General features: G+C 38.0%; 1 protein-coding gene across 1 annotated transcript in view; it reads left to right on the forward strand.

Annotated features, from left to right (window-relative positions):
* The window catches only part of PHKB (phosphorylase kinase regulatory subunit beta), a 219,923-nt gene that overhangs the window by 171,875 nt on the left and 22,298 nt on the right, over positions 1-25,750 (forward strand). The window contains exons 16-22 of the mRNA XM_034639023.1: positions 13,720-13,775; positions 14,294-14,387; positions 19,363-19,446; positions 19,873-19,977; positions 21,387-21,469; positions 21,680-21,770; positions 23,699-23,821. Coding sequence (XP_034494914.1) covers positions 13,720-13,775; positions 14,294-14,387; positions 19,363-19,446; positions 19,873-19,977; positions 21,387-21,469; positions 21,680-21,770; positions 23,699-23,821 — 636 coding nt within the window. The remainder of the gene's footprint in view (positions 1-13,719; positions 13,776-14,293; positions 14,388-19,362; positions 19,447-19,872; positions 19,978-21,386; positions 21,470-21,679; positions 21,771-23,698; positions 23,822-25,750) is intronic.

Here is a 25,750-nt window from a genome sequence, read left to right on the forward strand (position 1 = left end):
TATATAGTATGTGCAATATATGTATTTATTGCTATTGTTCTGAAAAATGTAATTACATTGTCTTTTTCTTGTTTGAAACCCTTTTAGTAGCTTTTCATTTTTTGGTTGAAAACCAAATGCCTAATTGTTTTAGTAACCCCTGCTAGGCCTTAATTCCACCCTCATCTCTTATTCTTTTGCTTGCCTGTGATGTTCCAGACACACTCCTCTCAGTTCCTCAAATCCTTCAAGGGTTTCCATCTCAGGGCCTTTGCACATGCTATTCCTTCTGCCTGAAGTGCTCATTTGTTTTTTAATTCAGTCTCAAATTTAATGACGCCCCCTAAAAGAATTATTTTCTGACCATCAATCTAAAATAGCCCCTATCTTCAGTCACTCTGTTATATTACCCTTTAAATTTATCCCGTTATTTATTATTGTTTTTTATTATTTAGTTATCTATACATTTTATTTGTTTTTTAAATCTCTGTCTCTCCCCCACTGAAATGTACGTTTCATGAGAGAAGGATTTTGTCTTATTTGTCTGACACATAACAGAAGATAAATATTTACTAAATAAATTCATTAATGACAAGTTTTTATCCTTTAAGAACAAACAGCTCAGATACCTTTTCTATAAAGTTCTTCTTAGTCCTCTGAGTCTAAATTAGATGCTTCCTCTTTTGCCCTCAGAGCAACCATTAAGAGCATTGTATTTAGTATTCTACTAAACTACAAGTTTGTCTTCTCCGTTATTTGGGGAGTTCGTGAAGAATAGGGATAATGTTTCATCTGTCTTTCTGCCATTCCTAGTGCCTATCATGATGTCTGTATGAATGAATGAGTGAGCAAATCCTCTAAGGTGGGAGCATTTCTAGTATACAACACTGTTGAATTGTGCTCTCAAGGGTATGGAAGGCATTTGAGTTTACTCTGCTAAGAGTGATGGTCTGGTATCTCCTCTGCAGTCTGGTCCTTTCTGAGAATCCATGTTAGAAACAGTTTGGCCTCAACCAGTGAAGACAGCTATATATGGTTAAGGCTTGCTGGATTCTAGAACTTACTGGATACCTCTGTAGCTGTTTGATTTCTAACCCAGCAGCTATAAATCTTGCCACAGTTTTTCCCTTGCACTGTCTTACTAGCCTGAGCTTCTTGTCCTTGGGATGAGCGTAAAATGCTGAAAGAGAAAGTAGCACAAGTTTTTATACTTCTCTCCCTTCAAGACCACCCTTCTTAGGTGGCTTATCACATTGGAATGACTGCATATGTGGCCTGTCCATTTCCACTCATAAGTAGAGTCACGTGCTTAACATTTCTCTAGTGTACTGACGCGTTGACTGTATAGCCAGTAAGGTGAAGCAGTCTGACGTATTAGAGAGAACTCTGGACCAGATCAGTCTAGGGGCCTGGGTTCTGCTGTTACAGGACCTGGACCATTTCCTCTGGCTGGGCCTCAGTCTTCTTACCCATCAAATGGATTACTGAGTTTTTTCAAGGAAACCTATTTTTCACACAAAATCTTGGGCAAAATCTCAGCATATACAGTACTCTATGTTAACTATACCAGAATTAAAATAAAAAACCAAACCAGAAGCAACGAAAACAACAAAGTTGTGCTGCTCTGGAGTAAGTGGAGTCCTGCCACCCAGTCTCTCTCGCAGACACCTTTTTCATTACCCTTCTCCCCAAGTCCCAGGTGATAAAAATGGCCCCTTCCATCTCTGACATTTTCAGCTCAGACATCAGGGAACTGCTCTACTCAGTACATGCACTTAAAAGGGAAGAACCAGAGCCAGTTGGCTTGCTATGCTTGCTTCCTTTTCCCCCATGATTCTAAAGAGGTGGTTTCCTTTCATCTCCCATTTAGAGGCCTTTCACTGGTTGTAATCCAGGACCTGAAGCCCTTTGAAATGACAAAAACCCTGAGAGGGAAATGACTAGAGTTTTGGAAACTATGCTTCCCTCTTCTGCCTCTGCCTCCCCTGTTTCCCCTCATTTTACCAGTCATTCCTGATGTGTTTCCGTAAGTTTCCCATAATTTGTTCTTCCCTCTGGTTGTGATTAAAGCTGTATGAGCACCATGAGTCAGGCTTTCTCCACCTGAGCCCATATAGTCATTTTAGCATTGTTTGCAAGAAGTAGGAAGATCTTTGGCACTGTCATTTCTTTAAGATAAAAATATAGAAATATCCAGTTACAGCAAGTGCTTAGAAAGGAGGGAAAACAGTTTTACAAATCAATTCGTTGTGACAAAGTGATGATCAGTGTTCTCTTCCAAGATAATTGCAGTCACTGAAAGGCCTGCTGTCAAAAGACATTGCCTGATTTATTCATTCCGGCATTTGAACCTATGTGTCTGAGATCTGGGAATACTTTTTAAAATTCATTTGTTTTCCTCTTAAGTAGAAAGCTTATATTATCATTAATGTGGCATACAAATACAGGGATCCTACAGGGCCATTTTCTCCCTGGCCAGCTCTCCTCTTGTGCTGAGTTTAGCTCTTTAACCATGTTTGATGTTGTTATTCCTCAGGTATTTCTACTTACCTTTTCTCTGCTTCCTTATTAATTTTCTCCATGTTGCTGCTTTGGCTTGGTTGGAAATGTCAGAACAAGATGCCAATGTGTTCCAGTCAGGATGCGCCTGTGTTCAAACTGCTGTATCCTGTTACTTGGCTCCTACAGGAAAAATACTGCGGGTGCAGTGTCTCCAATTGGAATTGAGATGTATAAAGCATCTGCTTGGTTTCTTTAGCTAATGAGGTTTTGCTGAAAAATGAGTGTAATGAAAAAATGCTGGCTGTTGGCAGGACCCACTGATGAAGGCTAATGAGCATAAATGAGTTTCTGTAAGGCCCCAAAAGCAGAGGCATGGAATGTTTCAAATGTACTACCCTTGAGGCAAGACCAGCCTTGAATGAGGTGTGACCCGTTTATTTATTGGCTTCTTTTTTCTTTCCTTCTTTCCCTCCTTTCTTGCCCTTCTTTCAGTAAAAGACCCATTCAGGCCAGCCACAATAGATTGTTTTATGCAGCATAGGGCATTTTAAAAATAAAGCTACTGAGCCTAGGGTTCAATCCAATATTCCAAAAGGAAGAATTATGAATTCTACATACTTGTATATGTTATTTATTACAAGAGGTAATTTTTAAATTTAATTGCCAAGGACTTAAGAATTATATTCTATCAAAAAGCAGGTAAGAAAATAGGTATTTTGTAGACAAACTTAGAGCTGAGTTTTCTTAAAACCTGATTTCAAGTGGATGAAGAGTGGACTGTTGGTGGGTCAGAGGGCTTTTGCTTGCCACTCTCCGCCTCATGATTTTAATTTTATGTGTCAATTTGACTGGGACACACACTGCCAAATATTTGATCAAACATTCTGGATGAGGGTGAGGGTATTTGGGGAGAAAACTAACATTTCAGTCAGTAGACTGAGCAAGTCAGATTGCCTTCTCTTATGTGGGTGGGCTTCATCCATGAAAGCCTGAATGGAACAGAGAGGCTTACCAGAGTAAGAGAGGATTTTCCCCTGCCTGATGGCCTTAAACTGGGACATCAGCTTTTTTCCTGCTTCTGGATTTGAAATGGGTATTGAGCCTCCTGGCCTCCAGATGAACTATACCATCAAGTCTCCTCAATCTTCCACCTGCTGATTCAACCTGTGGATCTGGGAACTTACCAAACACTGTAATTGCCTGAACCAGTTCTTTATAATAAATCTTTTTCTGCTGTTTATTCACACACACACACACACACACACACACACACACACACACACACACACACCCTGTCAGTTCTGCTTCTCTGGAGAACCCTAATACAAACCACAATAGCAGTCAGCCTCTAATCTGTGAAGTACATGCTATGATATGCGCCATATTGACTTTGTGACTTTGGACTTAGACATAACTGCAGTCAGGTTTAAGCTCTATCACTGGCTAGACATGTGACCTTTGACAAATTATTTCACCTTTTTCCATATTGGTTTCCTGATCTTTAAATATGGGAATTCTTGTGACACTATATAACATAGAGCTTAAATAATACATCTTGACAGCAGGCTATCTGACATTCTAACTGGACTACAAAACAAATATAATCAATAAAATGATAATATAAATCTTACTAATAAACTCTCATGTTATTTCTATTAATAAGTTGTGCAGGCATACCTCGGAGATATTATGGGTTTGACTTCAGACCACTGCAATAAACCAAATATCTCAAGAAAGCAAGTCAAATGAAGTTTTGGTTTCCCGGTGCATATAAAAGTTATGTTTATAGTATACTTTTGTCTGTTAATTGTGTAATAGCATAATGTCTAAAACAATAATGAACATGCCTTAATTAAAAAATACTTTATTGCTAGAAAAAATGATAACCAGCATCTGAGCTTTTAGCGAGTCATAATCTTTTTGTTGATGGAAGATCTTGCCTTGATCTTGGTGGCTGCTGCCCGACCAGGATGGTGGTTGCTGAAGGTTGGGCTGACCGTGGCTATTTCTTAAACTAAGACAATGGTGAGGTTTGCCACATTGAGTAAGTCTTTCATAAATGATTTCTCTGTAATGTGTAATGCTGTTTGGTAGCATTTTACCCACAGTAGAACTTCTTTCAGAATTGGGGTCGATCCACTCAAACCCTGCTGGTCCTTTATCAATTAAGTTTATGTAATATTCTAAATCCCTTGTTGTCATTTCAATAGTCTTCACAGCATCTTCACCAGGAGCAGATTTCATTTAAAAAAACAAACCACTTTCTTTGTTCATCCGTAAGAAGCAAGTCCTCATCCATTAAAGTTTTGTCATGAGATTGCAGTAGTTCAGTCCCATCTCCAGGCTCCACTTCTAATTCTAGTTCTCTTGCTGTTTCCACCACATCTGCAAATACTTCCTCCACTGAAGTCTTGAACCCCTCCAANCCTCCACTGAAGTCTTGAACCCCTATGTTATCTATGAAGGTTGGAATCAGCTTCTTCCAAACTCCTGTTGATGTTGATATTTTGACCTTTTCCCATGAATCATGAATGTTCTTGATGGCATCTAGTATGGTGAATCTTTTCCAGAAGGTTTTCAATTTACTTTGCCCAGACCCATCAGAGGAATTCCTATTTATGGCATCTATAGCCTTAAGAAATGTGTTTCTTAAATAAGACTTAAAAGTTGAAATTACTCTTTGATCCATGGGCTGCAGAATGGATGTTATGTTAGCAGACATGAAAACGTTTATCTCATTGTACATCTCCATCAGAAATCTTGGATGACCAGGTGCACAGTCAATGAATGAGCAGCTATATTTTGAAAGGAATCTTTTTTTCTGTGCAGTAGATCTCAACAGTGGGCTTAAAATATTCAGTAAACTATGTTGGAAACAGATGGGCTGTCATCCAGCGTTTGTTGTTCCATTTGTAGACTAGAGCACAGGCGGAGTAGATTTAGCATAATTCTTAAGGACCCTAAGATTTTCAGAATGGTAAATGAACATTGGCTTCAATTTAAAGTCACCAGTTGCATTAGCTTCTAACAAGAGAGTCGGCCTGTCCTTTGGAGCTTTGAAGCCAGGCAATGACTTCTCTCTAGCTTTGGAAGCCCTAGATGGCATCATCTTTCAGTAGAAGGCTGTCTCACCTACACTGAAAACCTGTTGTCTGTCGTAGCCACCTTTATTAATTATCTTCGCTAGAGCTTCTAGAGCTTCCAGAAAACTCACTGCAGCTTCTGCATCAGCACTTGCTGTTCGCGTTGCACCTTGATGTACTGAAGATACCTTCTTTCCTAAACCTCACGAACCAGCCTCTGCTAGCTTCCAACTTCTTCTGCAGCTCCCTCACCTCTCTCTGCCTTCATAGAACTGATGAGAGTTAGGGCCCTGCTCTGAATGAGGGTTTGGCTTAGGGATGCTGTGACTGGTTCGATCTACCTAGACCACTAAAACGTCTCCATATCAGCAATAAGGCTGTTTCAGTTTCAGATCATTTGTGTGTTCACTGGTGTAGCACTTTTTATTTCCTTCAAACTTTTCCTTTGCTTTCACAACTTGACTAACTGGAGCAAGAGGCCCAGCTCTCAGTCTGTCTCAATTTTTGATATGCCTTCCTCACAGAACTTAATCATTCCTATCTCTTGATTTAAAATGTGAATAATGATGTACTGTACAGTGACTAACATAACATAATAAAATTAAAAAATTAAAAAAAAAACCGTGAGAATTCTTTTCACTTGCACACTTAGAGGCCATTGTAAGCTTATTAATTGGCTGAATTTCAATGTTGTTGTGTCTTGGGGAATAGGGAAACCTGGGGAGAGGGAGAGAGATGGGCCAGTCAGTGGAACAATAAGAACACACACAACATTTATCAATCAAGTTTGCTGTCTTTTATGGGTAAGTTTGTGGCACCCTAAAACAATTATAATCATAACATCCAAGATCACTGATCACAGACCACCATAACATCTATAATAATAATAATGAAAAAGTTTAACATATTGTGAGAATTACCAAAATGTGACACAGAGACATGAAGTAAGCAAATGCTGTTGGAAAAATGATGCCGATAGACTTGCTTGATGTAGGGTTGCCACAAACCTTCAATTTGTAAAAAACTTAATCATCTGTGAAATGCAGTAAAGTGAAGGGTGATAAAATGAGGTATGTCTATAAAAGGACATCTGTTCATCTTTCTGTGCCTTCTTCTAGAAAATATTCAAACTCTTCTTACTGTCTCCCTCCCAAAATCCAGTTCTGATCTTTTCTGATAACAGTTTTCTAGTGACCCAAATAATCCAATGATAAGATTGCCTCTGGATGATTTAGGTTAAGTGCCTGTTCTGCTCTTATAAGCAAAATTAAAACCTGATGTTTAATGACTCCACTATGTAACCATCACCCTGTCCAGAGATTTGATGCAAAAGGTTGACTAGCCTTAAATGATTAAGATGTGTAAAGATGACGTTAATAAGAAGGTGCATTTATAAAAGGGAATACCAAGGAGTTATAACAAAAAACAAGGTAGTGTTCTGTATACTAATATGTGAAAAGTGCATCATGATATGTAATTACTTAGTGGAAAAAGTAGCTGATAGTATGCTGCCTTTCATCTAAAAGTATGAGAAAATAAGAATGTAAATTCATGTTTGCTTTTCTAGGTAAAAGGAAACTCTGGAGAGGGGCATAAATTATCCTAGCAATTTCCTGGTTGGTAGACATTGGGGAACTGGGTGGATGCAGGGGCCACAAGTAGGAAGGAGAGACACTTGACTGAAAACTTTAATAATTTTGAAATTTCGAACCATATGAATTAATTTTCTATTGAAAAATTAAATTGAAAAAAGAACAAGGGAAGGAAACCATTAGGGCATATTCACATTAAAGTTTCTCTGTATACCCTTTGAAAGTTGTATTACACTGTTTTATTTATAGCTCCCAGCTGCAAATCTCCTAGCTTTGCTGCTTTGACCTGATTTGGGTAATTTAAAAACTAGAATCTAGACAGATGTACGTGCGGTGTTTTAATTACCGTAGTTTTAAATTTTTAGCAAGATGAGTTGCAGCATTAATACAGGTAGTGCCTATCTAATGGGCAAGCTATGCTGTAAAAATCCCTCTTCTACTATATGGCCAAGATGCTAGATTTTGTGTTATGTGGTTTTTTTCATGGTAAAATTTTTTTTAAACCTGACGATTCATTTCTACAAATGAAAGTTTTAAATCAGAGTATTTCTAACCACAGGTTGTTGGTCCTCAATCATGTGATTAAAACGACCTGTACATTCCTTGATTTGTGTAATGTTAAAAAAATATAAACAGCAATACTTTAAAAAACAAGATTCTTCTTTCAGCCACCGAATGAGCACCAAATGTCTTTCTTTTAGTATAAGGTACTGTATACAAGCGAGGTGAGAAAAGTGAGCATGAGGGCCCCTCAAGGGGTTCACTCTGTAGTTATACAGACCACTCATAAGCATGCAAAAAGCCTTTCAATGAGACAATATGAGTATTGTCCAGTAACTCATACAGACATTACCTGCTCTTGCTGATAGGGGACAGAAGATATCTGGACACCCTGATGTTTGGCATGTTTATAGAGGAGACTGTTGAAAGAGTGGGTCAGAATCTGGATAGACAGGAACAAAGAAGCCGTTCAAATATAGAAGGGTTAGAAGGACAGTAGACAGAAACTTGAGATGGACAAGAGTGAACTGTTTTCAGTGGAATGCTCTTAGGCAAACAGATGGGAGATAAATAGGGAACCATGGGTAGCAGTGACATTGTAAAGGTCTTTTGGAAGTTGGGTTTTTATTTGGGAAGCACTGGTTTTAGAGTATAGAAGTGATAATCCTAAACATTTCATAAATATGTGTTTACTCACCCATCTTTCCTCCCTTTTCTTCATTCATTCAACAAATATTTTTTCACCACTTCCTTTGTGTAAATCACTGACATAAGAAAATTAACCTGACCATAAAATACAAAAGATGGGCAGAGGCAAGTATGAAGGAGAAAGCTGAGGAAGCGTCTTATAATAATTCAGAATTGTGGTTGTATTCCTGGAGTTGATAAGAAGGGTAACGTTTTTGTTTTTGTTTTTTTAATAATTTTTTTATTATATTATGTTAGTCACCATACAGTACATCCCTGGTTTCTGATGTAAAGTTCCATGATTCATTAGTTGCATATAACACCCAGTGCACCATGCAATACGTGCCCTCCTTACTACCCATCACCAGCCTATCCCATTCCCCCACCCCCCTCCCCTCTGAAGCCCTCATAATGTTTTTGAACACTTAAGAGGACATGTCAGACACTGTGTTAAATGCTTGCATGTGCTCTGTATTATCCTCATAATCCTGTGGAGTAGATCCTTTTATTATTCTAGTTTACCAATGAAGAAATGGAGGCTTAGCAAGGAAAACTGACAGAGAGAGAATGACAGAACAAATAGTATAAATATCATGTGTTTAGCAGATCAGTTTGTAAATATATTGCATGCCCTCTTTTGTTTGATTCTCCCCCTCCGTGGTAGGCAGCCTACATATCATTATTACCGTTTTACAGATAAACATAGAATTGAGAAACTTGCTTGAGTAGTCATTCATCAAATAGTAGGCACCAGCTATATGCTCAGGTACTCTTTTGGCAATGGGGACATAGCAATGGACAAGATAGATCAAGGTGCCTGTCTTCAGGGAGTTACTCTCTGGTGGGAATGAATAACATTGAGCATTTAAGTAAATAATGCAGTATAATTTCTGGAGCTGATAAGTACTATAAAGTAGACAAAATAAGGTAAAATGATAGAGAGGGGCTGGCTGTGGTAGAGAGAGAAGACTTTTCTGAGGAAAGGATGATGTTTGAGACCTGCATAACAAGAAGTCATTCACAAAACGACTGGAAAGGAAAACATTCCAAATAGAAGTTCAGCAAGTGCAAAGGCCCTATGATAGGAACACAGCTGGCTTGTTCAAGGGACGGACAGAACCCAGTGGCTAAAACATGATAAAGGAAGGGAGGGAGAATGAGAAAGAAGAGGTAGGCTTGAGCTAGATCATGCAAGCCATGGTAGGCCATGGTAAGCAGTTTGGTTCTTACTCTGTGGGCAACAGGAAAGCACTGGAGAGTTATAAACAGGGTGTCTATGTATATATCCATGGGAGTAGGATGGAATGAGGTGGTGGTGAGATGGTATGATTTACACACTTTTTGAAAAAAGCATCCTCATTGCTCTTTGCAGAATAGATTGCTGTGAACAGTGGGGTAACATTGAGATAGTTACAACAGTTAATTGACCAAGTGAAAGATCATCGCGACTTTGAGTAGGGTGGTCGCAGCAGTGAGGGTGGACAGACGTGGTGTGTATAAGACATGCTTTAGAGGTGGAACTAATACGACTGATGGGTGAATTAGCAGCACATTAGAGAGGCAGACACTATAATGTTTAAGAGATAGGTGAGACCACCCAGATTTGGATTCCTCCTTTGTCACTTATTATCTGTGTGATGTTAGCTAAGTTTTTTTTTTTTAACAACTCCATGCCTCAGTTGTCTCATCAGTAAATGAGAATAATAGTTATCTACCTAATATGGGTATTTTGATGAGTAACTAATTTACTATGGTTATATGGTGCTCAATAACTTATCTTTTTGTTGTTGTTGTTGTTAGTTAGGAGGTTTGAAGGAAAAAGGAGTCAAGAATGATTTACACATTTTTGGCCAGATCAAATAGTGTGGGGCCTTAAAGAGATAAGAAATAGTTTGATGATGAGTGGTTTTAAGGATGGAATTCAGTGGTTCAGTCTTGTCGATGACCTGGATCATTGCAGGATCAAGTGATAAGACGGGATTTGTATGTGGCTCTTTCAATTTTAACATCTGCCCCCTTTCCACTCTCTGAAAGTGAGTGAGTATGAGCAAAGATGCTGCCGTCAAATTGCCTGCATCTGAACTCTAGCTCTGCTGTTAGCTAGCTCTATATCCTTGGATAAGTTACTTAAGCTTTCTTTGCATCAGTTTTGTTATCTGGAAAATGGAAATAATGGTTTGTTAGAACAGTGCCTTGCACATGGAATGTTGAGTGTTATGTGAAGTGTTTGTTGCTGTGGTTGATATTTCCCAATCCTGAATATTGATACAGAACTGAAAAGAAGATTCAAGAAAAGAAGATTCATGCTTTATGAGGGAAAGATTAACAGGATTTTGGGGACAAATTAGATATCGAGGGTAAAAAACAGGAGTCAAAGATGATTCCGACATTCTGAGCTGGAGTGAGCCTGTTTGGGGTGCAGGTAGGGTCAATGAGGAGCTGAGTTCTGGAACTTTTAACTTTGGAAATAGCTAAGAGAAAATGTCCAGAAAGCAGTTAAAAATATGGGCACTAGAACTCAAGAGAAAATTCAAGACCAGAAATATACATGTGAAATGATCTGCTTAGAGGTGATAATTAAAGCTATCAGAGTGATTGAGTTTGGTGAGAGAGACAAAGAAAGGGAAAGAAGTGGAATGATTAGAAGACCAAGAAGACCAAGAAGACTTAAGCCTGAGGATTTCCATCTCTAAGGGAATGTAGGTTAGATGGCAGAATGCAGAATTATAGAAGCAAGAAAGGTAAAAGGTAAGAAGATAGCTATAGTTTATGTTTGAGAAATAAAAGGATAGAAGATTGGAAAGTGATAAGTCACCTGAGGATTTCTTTTAAAAGATGTTTTAATTCTTTGGAGAAGAACTAGCCATATAAAAATGGAGTATGGATGATCCTAATGTCTTAGAATGGTGGAAGCCAATGAGATTTAGGGTGACCTAGGTATTAAAGCAAATCTCAACAAAGAAGAGAGGAGCAGCTGTCCTAGGATAGATGTGAAAATAGTAAATACAACTGCAGTAAGTATTAGTATTTTTGTTAGGTGTCAATACTGTGCCTAGCACTTTGTTCCCTCCCTAAATTCTCAGAAATTCTCCAGGATAAGGACAATTATTATATTCTCTGTAGAACTGGAAACCACTTAAATGTCCATCAAAATAAACATTCCTTACATAAATTATGGTATGTCCATATAATGTAATGTCCTACTCTTTTTTTTCAAAAATTAGGTAGGTCTATACTACCAAAGAAAGGTATCAGTGAAATACTTTCACATGATAATAAACACATATTTGAAAGCTTATTTGTTTTCTGTCTGTCCCAGGACACTCTAAACTCCCCATGGAGGGACAGTGGGTTGTATTTATCCTATAACATCAGGGTCTAGCATAGGACTTGTATATCAGAATGCCTTAACTATTGATCAAATGAATGAGTACGTAAATACATGTGAAATGGAGAGCACCAGTACCATACAGGCCTTGAGTATGTACATGCATATGTATGCGTGTGCATGTGTGTGTGTGTGTGTCCTTTATGAACCTGAAAGGGGAAAATGTTACAGGACTATTAAAGGAAATACCTTTCAGAAATAGAAGATATTAATTACTATTAGGAAGTTTTCAGAGAGACTTCATGGGTTTAGACAAAATGTTGGTGCTTTGAAGAAAATGGTGAAAACAGAAACAGGATGGCTCCAACTTTGGCAGTGAGAGGAAGGGAGCAACTATTGTGGGACTACCCTTGCGGAATTCTTTCTGGGGTAGAAATGGGGTGCAGTGTCCCACTTGGGCTATGGTGAAAGCCTATGATCATCATAGAAGGTTTGTGAATTGTAACTTTCTGAAATGCTGAGTTTTTAAAATGAAAGAATTCTTTAGCCATCTAATAGTTCCCTAACCAAATACATATTATGATTCAACATGTGTAGTGGGCATTTTAGATCTGAGTACTCTGCCATACAAATGGAAACAACATTATCCTTAAAGGTCTGTGATTCAAAAAAAAGATACCAATTTGCCAATTAGGATCTGTAAGCTGCCTTATTTATTGTTTTTGAAATGTTATCTGCATTCTTGTATATGTATTCACTTGCTTTTTATTTAAGAATCTCTAATTGTCCTGAAGATTGTGGATAATTTGCCCACTCTAAGGTTACTTCTTTTGATGAAGTAAATATTAGACTTCATCTGAGAGAAATAGGCTTAATGTATTCATTTGGTATTAGAAATCTTGATGAGACTATGAATAATTAATTTTTTCTTATCCTTCTGAGTAACATTAACTTTTAAGGTCTTTATCAAATGAAAATAGAATTTATGACATTTTTAATGTGTATTTATTTTTGTTGGGTTGTTATATCATATTTTCTCTTATATATTCATTTAAATCACATGGAAGTCTGCCTGAAATGGCATTTTCACGATGATTCTGGGAACCATCCTTCTGATTGTATGATATTTACTGCTGATATATGTATTCTGGTGTTTCTTGCTTTCCATCATACATAAATTCTAGTGACATATTGAATACCATAGAGGGGGACTGACTGACGGTAAATCAGACATTTTACAGCATACTGTTGGGAATGTTGGATTCATTACTATAAAGAAATTACATTTGATCAGTATTTTCAGAGCTTCCTTAACACTGTAATTTATTGATGCTTCTTAATGTTCCCTGTTAATTAGTACAGGCTCAAAGCTGGGTTCATTTTAACAATGTGTAATATATGCCGTATGAATCTTTCCCACACATACACAAAAAGAGTAGCAAATATCCAACAGTATCTTTGATTAGAACTATTAAGCCCAACAGCTTGTATTTAATGAACACAGTGTTAATTACATAGTCAACTGGGTAGTTCATTCTCTGCTATAGAAACTATATATTAGAATAAAGCTATTTTGATATATATGGTGCCAGAGGAAAATTGGCTAACAAGAAAGGGAATAGCCTTATATGTGGTTAAGATGTCAAATGAACAGTTTTAACTCACAATCATTTTTTTTTACAGAGAATACATAAGTTGGGTTTTTATTTTTAGTTCCTTCTCTTCCCTTCAGAGTTAAATGATGGAAAATGACTCTCAGTCCCCAAACTACCCTTATGCATCATTCAAAATAGGCCTGACAGGCTAGCCCCTCTGGTAGAGGTGAGATTTATGGCTTTCCATTCCTTCGTGTTCCATTACTCTGTCTACACCATCAAATTGATTAGTAGGCAGTGGAGAGCAAGGAAAGAGAGGTGACTGCGAGTAGCCAGTAAGTGTCCGTCATTTTAATGAACTGCTTAGAGATGGTTAATATTGTCCTTGATTCTCATTGTAGCTGATGATGACCAGATCTTTTAAAATGTTCTCTCCCCATTCTATATTACAGGGCCCACTGGAAAATGATTTGGTAGTTCACGTAGCACTCATAGCAGAAAGCCAACGGTATGAAATCCTGATGGGTGGTGTGTTCCTTTAGGAGGAAGGGAGGGGGGCTTACTGCTTTATGTGGCATTATTGAGTATGGTGGTAGAGATTAATGTCACAGAACCCTTGACAGGGTTTCAAGGATGTCATTAATGTTAAACTTTAAGTCCCAGAACAAGACTCTTTTCATGTTTAAAAATAATTTTGTTTTAGTTGATGTGAATATTAAAGACTGTGTGACCTGTGCCAGTGTTGCCTGGGGTGTAGTTTTGAGAAGTTACTGCAACACATACTGGGAATTCTCCAAATCAGTGCTTACTCTTTCTGCCAGCCCCCAGAGCTCCCACCTGATACCTTGCGAAGAACCCCAGAGAGCCTCTGGATCCCAGCACAGATGGCATATTGCTCACATTGATAAATTAAAATGTTCTCCAAGCTAGCGTGGTCTCCTTCCTCCCCTCCTCCTTCTCCACCATTCTCCACACTCTACACGCATTGCCTAAAAACGTCTCTTGCTTTTTCCCTGTGTTCTGTAGCCTTCAAGTTTTCCTCAACACATATGGTATTCAGACTCAAACTCCTCAGCAGGTGGAACCCATTCAGATTTGGGCTCAGCAGGAGCTGGTGAAAGTAAGAGATTCCACTTCTTTACTGTTGACTTTGTGGAGGTGCTAGAGCTTGACGAGTAGACTTAGTTTGCAGTCAGGTAGCATAGTTAAAATTCAACAGTCTTTCTAATTAAATTGAGAGACCTGCCTTATCAGACATTGTTACTAAAAAAGCCCCTGCATGGTGTGTGTATACATTATATTCATAGGTCTTATTGATTCTTACCTCTAAAGTCTATTACTGACCTAAACTGAGCACTTAAATTACAAATTAACCTGAATTTTGGTACCTTGTGTGTGAAATTAACCTTTACATTGGATTTGATAACTTTCCCTTACATTAACTATTAAAGAAAATTTCTCTTGGTTTGCTCGGTCTCAAAGTAGCATCTGAGTTTATTTTTGATGCAGTTATGTACCTATTTAGAGTGGATTAAAAGGTGACTTTGGGGGCCTTTTGCATGTGCTCCTCTGCAGATGGATTCAGAAATGCCTGTTTGGGAATATTCCTGCCATTCGGGACAGACAATTGTTGACTTCCACCAGTTATTTATTTATTTATTAAGATTTTATTTATTTATTTATTTGAGAGAGAGCGTGCACGAGCAGGGGGGAGGGTAGAGAGGGAGAAACAGACTCCCCGCTGAGCAGGGAGCCTGATTCCACCAGTTATTTATAAACCACCACTTCTCCTTAGTAATTGTTAAAAACAATACAGGAACAAACTCTGAAGTGTTTGATGTAAGTGTTTAGAATTTTCTCTCTCAAATAATCAAGATTAGCTCAATTAGGTTGATATAAACGTTTGTGGTCAAAGCCTCGATGCTACAACAAGGAATTAAAGCTGAGAAGAGTGAGGTGTGCATTGCTTGGGAGAAGGCAGGGCCTCAGAGTATCACTGCTAATCAGACTGGACCCTATCCATTGGAACAAAACCAGAACCGGGGTGTCAGATCACCCAGAATACCAGCTCTTTGAGAGCTCTTAAACCTCCTCTAACAAATTTAGAGTTCTTTCTGCCTCCGGTTAAAGAGATAAGGCTAAAAATGCAAGGATCCCTAGAGTAGGTAACACTTTGAAATCACGCAAAGATGTAAATGGGTTTTGTGGTAGAAGAAGGGCGGGAACTGAGGATTCGCAAGGCAAGGACAGGAGGCAGCATGAAAATCTAAGGCTCTAACACTCTGTCATAACTGGCTATATTTGCTGATACACTTTTTATGGTCCTTCACTGAAAGCTCCAGAGAATAGAAACAAAGATTATTATTCTTTGATAAATATGTGCTCAAAGCAAAAAAACCTGACTCCGTTTTTTTCAGGCCTAATTCATATTGCAACTTTTTTATGGTAGATGAACTGTACTCTACCAGACAATATGCAGTCAGGATTTAAAAGATAAGCGTGGCTTCAAATGACTTAAATGTGGCATTTTATTCATTCATTCATTAGTGAACACCTGCTATGTGCAAAATTTTGTGTGGGGTACTCAGATAAAATGGCTCTGTGCTCTGTCCCTGCTTTCAGTAAACTCTGAGTCTACTGGTATGACAGGAAAAGTAGTTAATTACAATCCATCCAGATTAGTGCCATAATAGATGTTTATACAAGGTGCTGTGGAGGTGGTAGGAAGGATTTCATTAAGACTAAGGTAAAGACTTGGGGCATCTGGGTGGCTCAGTCAGTTAAGCTTCCGACTCTTGGTTTCAGCTCAGGTCATGATCTTAGGGTCATGGATCGAGCCCTGAGTCAGACTCCGCACTGGGCATGAAGCCTGCTTAAGAATCTCTCTGTCTCCCTCTGCCCCTCCCCTCAACTAGTGCACACGCACGCGCGTGCGCTCTCTCTCTCTCTCTCTCTCAAAAAATAAAAATAAATAAAAATAAAATAAATAAATTGAAAGAGTAAGGTGAAGACTTCTAACAGGACCTGACTTATTTTATGTTTTGTTGTTTTAAAAATGGTGTGAACAAATGGGTATGTGGTATGGGTAAAACGAGATTTGGGAACAAGAGTCCAACTTCCCTAAACATGTGTCAAGATAGAAGATTCTCTATGGCTACAGCCTCTGTGTTCCAAATTAGCTGCTTTTTGGAATTCATCCTGTAAGATATACTGCCTAGTGTATTGCTTCTTATAAGCCCATCTTTAAAAAAAAATTACTTCCTATGTAGTTAACATACAGTGTTATATTAGTTTATATACTGCCTAGTGTATTGCTTCTTATAAGCCCATCTTTAAAAAAAAAATTAATTCCTATGTAGTTAACATACAGTGTTATATTAGTTTAAGGTATACAATATAGTGATTCAACAGTTCCATATATTAAAAAATATATTTAAAAGTAAAAGTGTTCCCTCAAATCTTAGTCAATACACAGATTCTTATGCCAGTGGCTAATCTTTCTGTTCTGAGGAGCTGCACCCTCCTTCAGCTCACTTAAGAGTATATGAGAGCAGACAGCTGAGCGCAGGGCTTATACTGTGTGTAGTTAATGTTTCATGATGTGGCGACTGGTGTGATTTCTTCATGGGGGAGATGAATATAGTGCGATCTAGACTGAAGTTCTGTTGTTTAGTCATTGCTATATGCTATTTCAGTGGGTTAAATAGTGTGCATGTGTACATTGTGGGGACAGTATTATCCGCACCCTGGATGTGGGGAGCATTCCAGGTCTGTCTACGTAATTGTCATAGACCTGCTGTACCTTAGTTCAGAAAATTAAAGAAAATCCTTTCACTCTAATAGAGTAGTATTTGAAAGAATCTAGATAGGTACATTTTAACTTGTACATGGTTAATTAATCACTTGTCCAAAAGAAGAAATCTAAAATAGTTTAGGCATACATTTATTTATAAAAACTTGAAAATATCTGAGAGAAAGGGGGCTCTGTCTAGTGTAGCATGTTATAATTTTAGTGCAGCTATATATACTAATGCTTATAGGTTATTTTCCTGGCCAGTTGACTGTCTAAAACCCTCCGTCAAGGGTCAGTATTCACAGCACGGGTAGCTCAGGAGGACATTCAGTTGCTCCCTTATTTATCCATCGGGTATTGCCTGAGCACCAGCTGTATGCCAGCACAGTGCCAACTCACCGAAGGCATGCTATTCTCTAGAACGGGACACAGAGCTAACCCTGACGTGGGAGCGTACACTGTAGTGGAATGACCAGAGACTTCTGCTGATGACATTAATTTTGTGTACAATGAGGTTGATATTTGAAGTCAGATCAAAGGAAAACAGGCTAGATTTCTACCTCTCATCAAATAAAAAATAAATTCCAGACAGATTAAAGATTTAAATTTTTTTTAATGATATAAACAAAATCACTAGAAGAAAAAATAGAAGAGCAGTTTACAACTATGTGGAGTGAAAGTCCATTCTTAGAATAATGCCAGTGCTAAAAAAACCTTTAAGGAAATGATTGACAAATTTAACTAAATACAGCTGAAGATGGGATAAACAACTGGCACATCAGAGGTGCTTGTGAAATTTAGGAAAATATTTAGATTGAAATACCACGTGCTGAAATGATGTTTGACCTACTGTGCAGTCATTCTCACAGTTTGTAACAACATTGAAGATGAGCAAACCGGGTAAAATATTTATACAAAGGGTAATATTCTTCATATACCAAGATCTCTTACAAATCAAAAAGAATGAAAAATACCCAATAGAAAAGGGAACGAATGGAAAAATTTATAGAACATACAAGTAGCCATTAAATATATGGGGAAATGTTCAACCTTAAAATATTTGAATACAGTAGTTTAAAACTAAGATGAACCATCATTTTGACCCAAGAGAGTAACAAAAAAGGCCTATGCACTATTAATGCTAATGTAAACTGGCCCACTATTTCTACAGGGTGACCAATCTGGCATTATGTTTCAAAGAAAACATACTCTCTTTGATCCAGCAAGTCTAGGAAATTATTCTGCAGAAATAATAGTACACTGTCCAGAATTGATTTTGAATGAACAAAAAGTTGGGAATTACCTTCATCAAGGGATAGGTATTAAATAGAGTAAGAAGGCGTCTTATTGGGTGAAGTGCTCAACTTTGGCGCTGATTACCTTCTAATTCATTCCAAATCCATCTGTTTTTACCTTGTAGAAATTCTAGAAGTTTCTGTTCCACTGTGGCACCTTCTTCTGTTTTCCAATAGTGAGTGCTACAGATATTTTTAGGGATCTTTGTATTTCTTCAGTCATTTCAGCATTGAAATGTAGAGTACATGCATAGACTCAGTTTACCATCTTGAAACTGTAACAGCATAGTGCTAAGTTTTAACAAGTAGGACAAGATAGATAGAACCTGTTTATGTAAATATATGAACATATTGATATATGTGTGTAATATAGGTGTATATTTATCTATATACTTTTAAAAATCTGTAACCCTATACTTCAGGTGTTTTTAGGGCTCACACAATAAATTACACTTCCTTCAATATAGACCAAAGTACAAGAGCTGTGAGATTATGAGAGTAAACAGGACCGTTCACTTGGAGCACATGTCTTAAATTTTTCATAAAATTCATATAATCAGAAAAATCAATAAAGACATTTCCATTTTGATGGGAAATTCTTGAAGGTGGAAATCTAGGAGGAGATGTGAGGCCCTGAATTTTGAAACTTTAGCCAGTTTTTTTTTTTTAATCACACAGGAAGCATTTGTCTCTTTGTGTTCTTTTATGAATTGGACAGAGCCATGCAAGTTGTACATTTGGCAGCACAAGGACAATGTGAAATTTTAGAATGTTGCTAAGCAGCTCTGCAAAGATTTGCTTTCCATTCTCTCAGTGCCCCCAAATCTAAGTTGACATCATTGGCTAGCTTGTTTTCCTACAGGTCTGTTGAATAAGGTTTCCCTGGCCACTTTTCCTCTGGAAAGATCAGAAATTAGCTGGGCTTTAGTCAGGGGGAATAAAGGGGTCAAAAAGGAAAGCATGGATTCTTCTTGCCTGACTGATTTATAAATTTATGTCTTTTACAGGCTTATTTCCACCTGGGTATCAATGAAAAATTAGGACTCTCCGGAAGGCCAGATAGGCCCATTGGCTGCCTCGGTACATCAAAGGTGCTCATAAAATTTCCTTGTGGAGCAGTGTTCAGATTATAATACCACAGAATGAAATGATGTTTGACCTGCTATGCATCCGTTCTCACATTTCATTATATACTTGGGCTGGTTATCCGAATTATTATTTTCTACAAGTAAATCTTACTGTTTGTTTGGTGTGGTATCACAGAAGTCTTTTAGGAAAGAATAAACATCTCACTGCTGTATTATTTCCGAACATTGTAAGGTACCTGATTATGATGGTATTTATTCGGAGGCTTTTTCTATCACAGTAGAGATGGACTACTCTTTAGTATACTGATCTTACTGATCCAATCAAGAAATTTTGACATTTCTTAATCAGTTTTAATTTTTATTAGGACTTAAGCTACTGTATCTTTGCCTTTGGTCCTGTTTTGTACTTTTTAAAATTATCTCTTACAGATTTATCGCATTCTAGGAAAGACCGTGGTTTGTTACCCTATCATCTTCGACCTAAGTGATTTCTACATGTCTCAAGATGTTTTACTGCTGATAGATGACATAAAGGTAGCTTCAGAACCCCTTTTTATTGAAATTGGATGACTGTGTTTCTACTGATTTTATCATATGTTATTAAATTGAGTGCTCCTGGATGTCTGTGACACTGGGTTAACACGATGTAAAATATGAAAGTAAAACAATGTCTGCATGGCTTTGGAGAAAGAGTTAAGTTGCTTGCAGCATTAGAATAATAGATGGAGTATGTCTTGCATAAAGTTGTATGACTTTGCTTGATAGACCATTCTACAAATGGAATGAAAAGGTACAGCTTATAAAGCAGAGGGGAAACCGTTTGGAAACCATGTTCATATGACAGCAGTAGTTTATCTCTCTTTGAACAAAAGTTGAGTTAGCAAAATAATTTTATATATGAAGAATGTCAGGCAAAACCTCAACTAACTCATAACATCTGGGCAGTTAAAATCTCCTCTACTCCCTTTTCCACTTGCAGAGTAGAGAAGCTTAGAGTCATGGTTTAGAGCATGAAATCTGGAGCCAGATTACATTTGTTAAGATCTTGGCTCTACTGTTTATTTACCAGCTGTGTGATCTTGGGCAAGTTACTTAACTTCTCTGTGTCTCTCTTTTCTCATCTGTATAACTGAATAATAATAGGTATGTTCTGAGAAATAAATGAGTTAATGTATATAAAGCGCTCAGAATAGTGCCTAACATATGGCGAAGTGTTATGTAAGTCTTTTATATGATGATGGCAACAGCAGAATTTGAGTCAAAAAAGAACTCTCTCCACATTTCTGATGGTCTGTATAGATTCAGTCTAGTTCCTCCTACCTGCTGTAATAAATGCACAGTAATGCGAGATGAGGATTAATCTCCTGGATGACAATCCTGGATTGATTTTTCCTCCCTGGGACCATTCTTTTTTTGTTTGTTTGTTTCTTCGTTAAGTATTTATTTTAATTCCAGTTAGGTAACATACAGTGTTATATTAGTTTCAGATGTACAGTACAGTGATTCAACACTTCATACACCACCCTGTGCTCATCACGACAAGTGCTCTCCTTAATCCCCATCACCCATTTCATCCTCCCACCCACCACCCCTCTTGTAACCATCAGTTTGTTCTCTACAGTTAGTGTTTCTTGATTTCTCTCTCTCTCTCTTTTTTTTTTTTTCCTTCCAGGGACCATTCTTAAACTGTATTCATTAGACCACCAAAAAAGAAGCAGCCTTATAATATATGTAATCTGATTACTTTTAAGAACAAGGTTTAAAATCAATAAAGTTCCAAACTTAACTAACGTTTCTACCCCTAGTAGTTTATGTTATCCAGGGTTTGACTGTGAATTATCTTGATATATCAGAGTTTTGTTGACTCTTTGCCACAAATGGTTAAACTGTATCAGCTCAGATATAGTGCCGTTACATTCTGCCTCATTCTTATGTTTTGATAGAATGCACTACAGTTCATTAAGCAATACTGGAAAATGCATGGACGTCCACTTTTCCTTGTTCTCATCCGGGAAGACAATATACGGTACGTTGATGAGAGAAGTGAGGTGCACCTCTCTCACCCTCTTTAACACTGTGAACCCTTTAGAAGCAGGGCCTTCTACTATTTTTACGTCTCTGTCAGCATGTGGCAGAGAGACTTGCATATGTGAAGGATACTTAGTTTTTATTAGGTTTTTTATTTCTCCTTCTGTTATTAATAATACACCTTTTGTTTATCTGTTTATATTTTTAGAGGTAGCCGATTCAACCCCATATTAGATATGTTGGCAGCCTTTAAAAAGGGCATAGTTGGAGGAGTCAAAGTTCATGTTGATCGTCTACAGGTAATCTTCTGAATTTCTGTGTGTTTCTCTTCCAGGACAATTAATACACAGATATAGTTGTATTTCTTACTATATGTTCTGTTTAAGGTTTTTGTCTTAAGGTATTATCCTGTGCCTACCTTCCTATTCCTGTTGTAACCATCCTGTTTATTTTATCCCTCCAATCTTGGGCTTGAACATTTGCCCTGGTTTCCCAAACAGAAATTGAGACTTTAATAGCTCCTCTCCAACCTCTATTTTGCCGTTGAGGAAGCTGGGGTCCAGAGTGGTGAAATGACCTGCATAACTCCCCGGTCCAAGTTACCTAACTCCCTGGTCCAGTGTTCTTTTCCCTGCTTCCCAGTAACATCCCACCAGGGAGGATCCTTGTTCGATTCAGGATCTCATAGCCTTATCTTCATAACTCCTAAATGACAGACCCCTTGTGGTTCCCTATTAGCCAGAACGGCCTCCTCTGCCACGGTTACCTTCTACTAAACACTCTTTGTGCTTCAGCCAATACAAGTTAATTACTGTTTTCTGACTTTGTGAGGTTCTGCCCCTCTGCTCATGCCATTTCCTCTACCTGGAATATCCTTCATTTTCAAGATGGCTGCACTTTAAAATCTTACCAAACTTTAGGGCCAGTTCTGCAAAATCATCTAGACCAAAAATAACACTACTCTTCTGGAACATCTTTTTACGACCTTTAGCATGAACTACTCAGATTGTAGTCTGTCATGGCCTTGAATGCCTTATTTTCTATAAAAAAAAAAAAAATGTGCTTATCTCATAGAGTCTTTCATGTAGTAGGTTCTCAATATTAAGTAAGAAAGAGGAAAATTTATAGAGGGACCTATGTAGGTAAATGTTACAAATGCCATGTATACATCTCATTCCACTAGTGCCTGTATTTTGTATACTTGATTGGTTTTTATCTAAATTTTTTATCTTTTTCCCCTTATTTTCTATCACTTTCTGTTGCTATTCTATTGTCTTTTTGTCATCCTTTCTGGAAAAGTTTCTTTCGTATTTATATCGTGCAGCTTCTGTGTTAAGCTCTATATTTTGGCTCTCGTGTTTTTAATTCCCCCTTTTCATAGTATCATGTTCGTATTTTCTGGATAGGATATTTTATCTTTCTGAGATTATTTACTAGAGAATTTTTGAAATTTTCTTCTCTGCCTGATCTCTTTCAGGTTTCTTTTCTCTGTTTTTTTGTGCTCAGTCTTTCATGTTGGAGGCATTTGTCAGATGTGTGGTAATCTTTAGCTATCCATTCATTTTTAAGAGTGAAAAAATAAGTTTATTGGAAGCTCTGAGTTTGGAAACAAGGATTCCTGCCATGATGATGTCATTTATCAGGTAGTCTGGTAGCAAAGGCTTTTTTTGGGGGGCAAATCCCAGGTGCCAATATCTGGAGTTTTTTCTCCTAGGCCCTTCAGTTGCCAAAATAAACATCTAACCTCCTGCCTGAAAAACATACGTTTTGGGGTGCCTGGGTGGTGCAGTCATTAAGCGTCTGCCTTCGGCTCAGGGCGTGATCCCAGAGTTCTGGGATCGAGCCCCACGTCAGGCTCCTCCGCTGGGAGCCTGCTTCTTCCTCTCCCACTCCCCTGCTTGTGTTCCCTCTCTCACTGGCTGTCTCTCTCTGTCAAATAAATAAATAAAATCTTAAAAAAAAAACCGACATACGTTTTGCTTTCATATCCTGAGTACAGGGTTGGGGAAAGAGCCAGGGGGTCCCACTGTGTCTCCTACTCTCTGCTGTGCCCTGTACCCTCCCTTGAGCACAGAGGCTTTCACCAGAGAATAAGCTTCTTTTCATCTTGTAAAACTGAAACTTTATACTTATTAAACAACAACCCCTCATCCCCCCACCCTAGCCTTCATCTTCTCTTTAATATAGTAAATGAAAATGACACCTATATGCTTCTCTTTATTTCAAGCTCTTTCAAATTTCCTTAGCCCATGTTCCACAGTCTCCGTCATCACTGGGCCTCAACCTCCCTTCCTACCTCATCGCCCAGGATCTTTCCGTGCAGCTCATTCCCAGCTCTGCTTTCCAGTCCGTAAATATACTGGGTACTTTCAAAATCCCGGAATGTAATTGGAATTTTTTTCCTGCTCATGTTGTTATTTTATTCTAGAGTTGCCTTTTTCTTTTTTTCCCTTCTAAATACTTTAATTTGATAACTAAGGTCAATGTCACCTCTTTAGTGAAGTCTCCAGGGTTGGAATTAATTTCTCATTCCGGTGTGTTTCTGTGGTATCTTGCTTGAACCTCTGCTGTAGCTCTTATAAGTGTAGCTAGTTTCTTGTGTCTGCTTCTCTCTGTGGCCAAGCTTGAGTCATCTCTGAATTCCCAGAGTGCTATGCTCACGACTCTTCTCTCTTAGGAAAGGTATGAATATTGGTTCATTGAGTCAACACATATTGATTGAGCAGCCTCTCTAGGCATTGAGGATAAAATGGTGAAAAAAATATACAAGGTCCCTGATCTAATGGGACTTATTCTAGTTGGGGAGCCAAACCAAACACAAAACCAGGGGGCGATGCAGGATGATAGGATGCAAGTGCGGTCGTAGGTAGCTTGTTCAGCTGGAAAGGACCTTGGTGGGATATAATTAAGTATCACAGAGCAGGATTCCTTTTTGAATATTATATTTCATTTGACATTTATATAACAATGTTAAGTCCTTTAATTACCATCAGAAGTAAAGTATTAATGCCTAGTAAATTAATCATAAGTGTAATGTTTTTTATAAAACTAATTTAGGAGCCTCTGTTAACCAACTGAATTTTTTTCAACAAAAGCTCTAGAGACTGTTAATGAAATTTAGCATTTGCCTGTTAACATTTACCTTATGGGCTTAATCAGTATATAGAGTAGGTAGGCTAATAATAGAAAATATTAAATCAAAATTATTTTTCTTATGTTTTCAGTATTAGCTGTTAGATTTGAGCATCAAATAATTCTTGACTCTTTCTTTCATCTCCCACGTTATTACAATCCATTATCAATTCTGGTTTTCTCTACCCTCAGATTATATCCAGAATCTAACCACTTGCCATCACCTCTAACACTAACGTCATAGCTCAGGTTACCATCATGCCTCGCCTAGATTTTTACAGTAGTCTCCTAAATTCCTACTGGCCATAAGACAGTTAGCACCTTCATACCCTACCTGGTCATAAAGCAGTTAGATTATGTCACATATCATAAGCCTCTACTGACTTTCTCTCTCATACAAAATGGAAACAAACCAAAGTCCTCCCAATGGTCTTTTTTGGATCTTTTTTTCTGACCTCATCTCCTACCACTCTGTCCTTTCTACTGTACTCCATCCACACTCTTCTCCTTGTGCACACCATGCGTGCTTCTGCTTTAGGAACTTTGCACTTGCTGTTTCGTCAGCCCTGCACAGTCTTCCTTAAGATCCATTGTTGACTACAGTCCTTTGTTCAGCCTCCACTTACATGTCACTCTATGAGAGAAGTCTTTTCTGATCACCTGTATAAAATGGCAAACCTGCCTCCTCCTACTCCCTGCCCCAACACTTCTCATCCCCTACCTTTCTTATTTCTACTTTGTACTTAACATCATCGGACATAACATATTTAGTGTTTTGTTTGTTTATATTGTCTTCTTCCTATGCACAGCCAAGGTCAATTTCAAGAGGGCAAGGATTTTGTGTATTCTTGCTATATGCTTAATACCTAGCAGAGTGCCTGGAATATAGTAGGTGTTCAATAAATATTTGTCTAACGAATTAGTCAACCAGAGGGGCGCCTGGGTGGCTCAGCCATTAAGCGTCAGGTTGTGGTCCCATGGTCCTGGGATCGAGCCCCTCATTGGGCTCCCTGCTTGGTGGGAAGCCTGATTCTCCCTCTCACACTCCCCTTGCTTGTGTTCCCTCTCTCACTGTCTTCTCTCTGTCAAATAAATAAATAAAATATTAAAAAAAAAAAAAAAAAAAACCAGGGGCGCCTGGGGGGCA

This window comes from Ailuropoda melanoleuca, chromosome 12 (assembly GCF_002007445.2).
Source record: "Ailuropoda melanoleuca isolate Jingjing chromosome 12, ASM200744v2, whole genome shotgun sequence".
Classification (NCBI taxonomy): domain Eukaryota; kingdom Metazoa; phylum Chordata; class Mammalia; order Carnivora; family Ursidae; genus Ailuropoda; species Ailuropoda melanoleuca.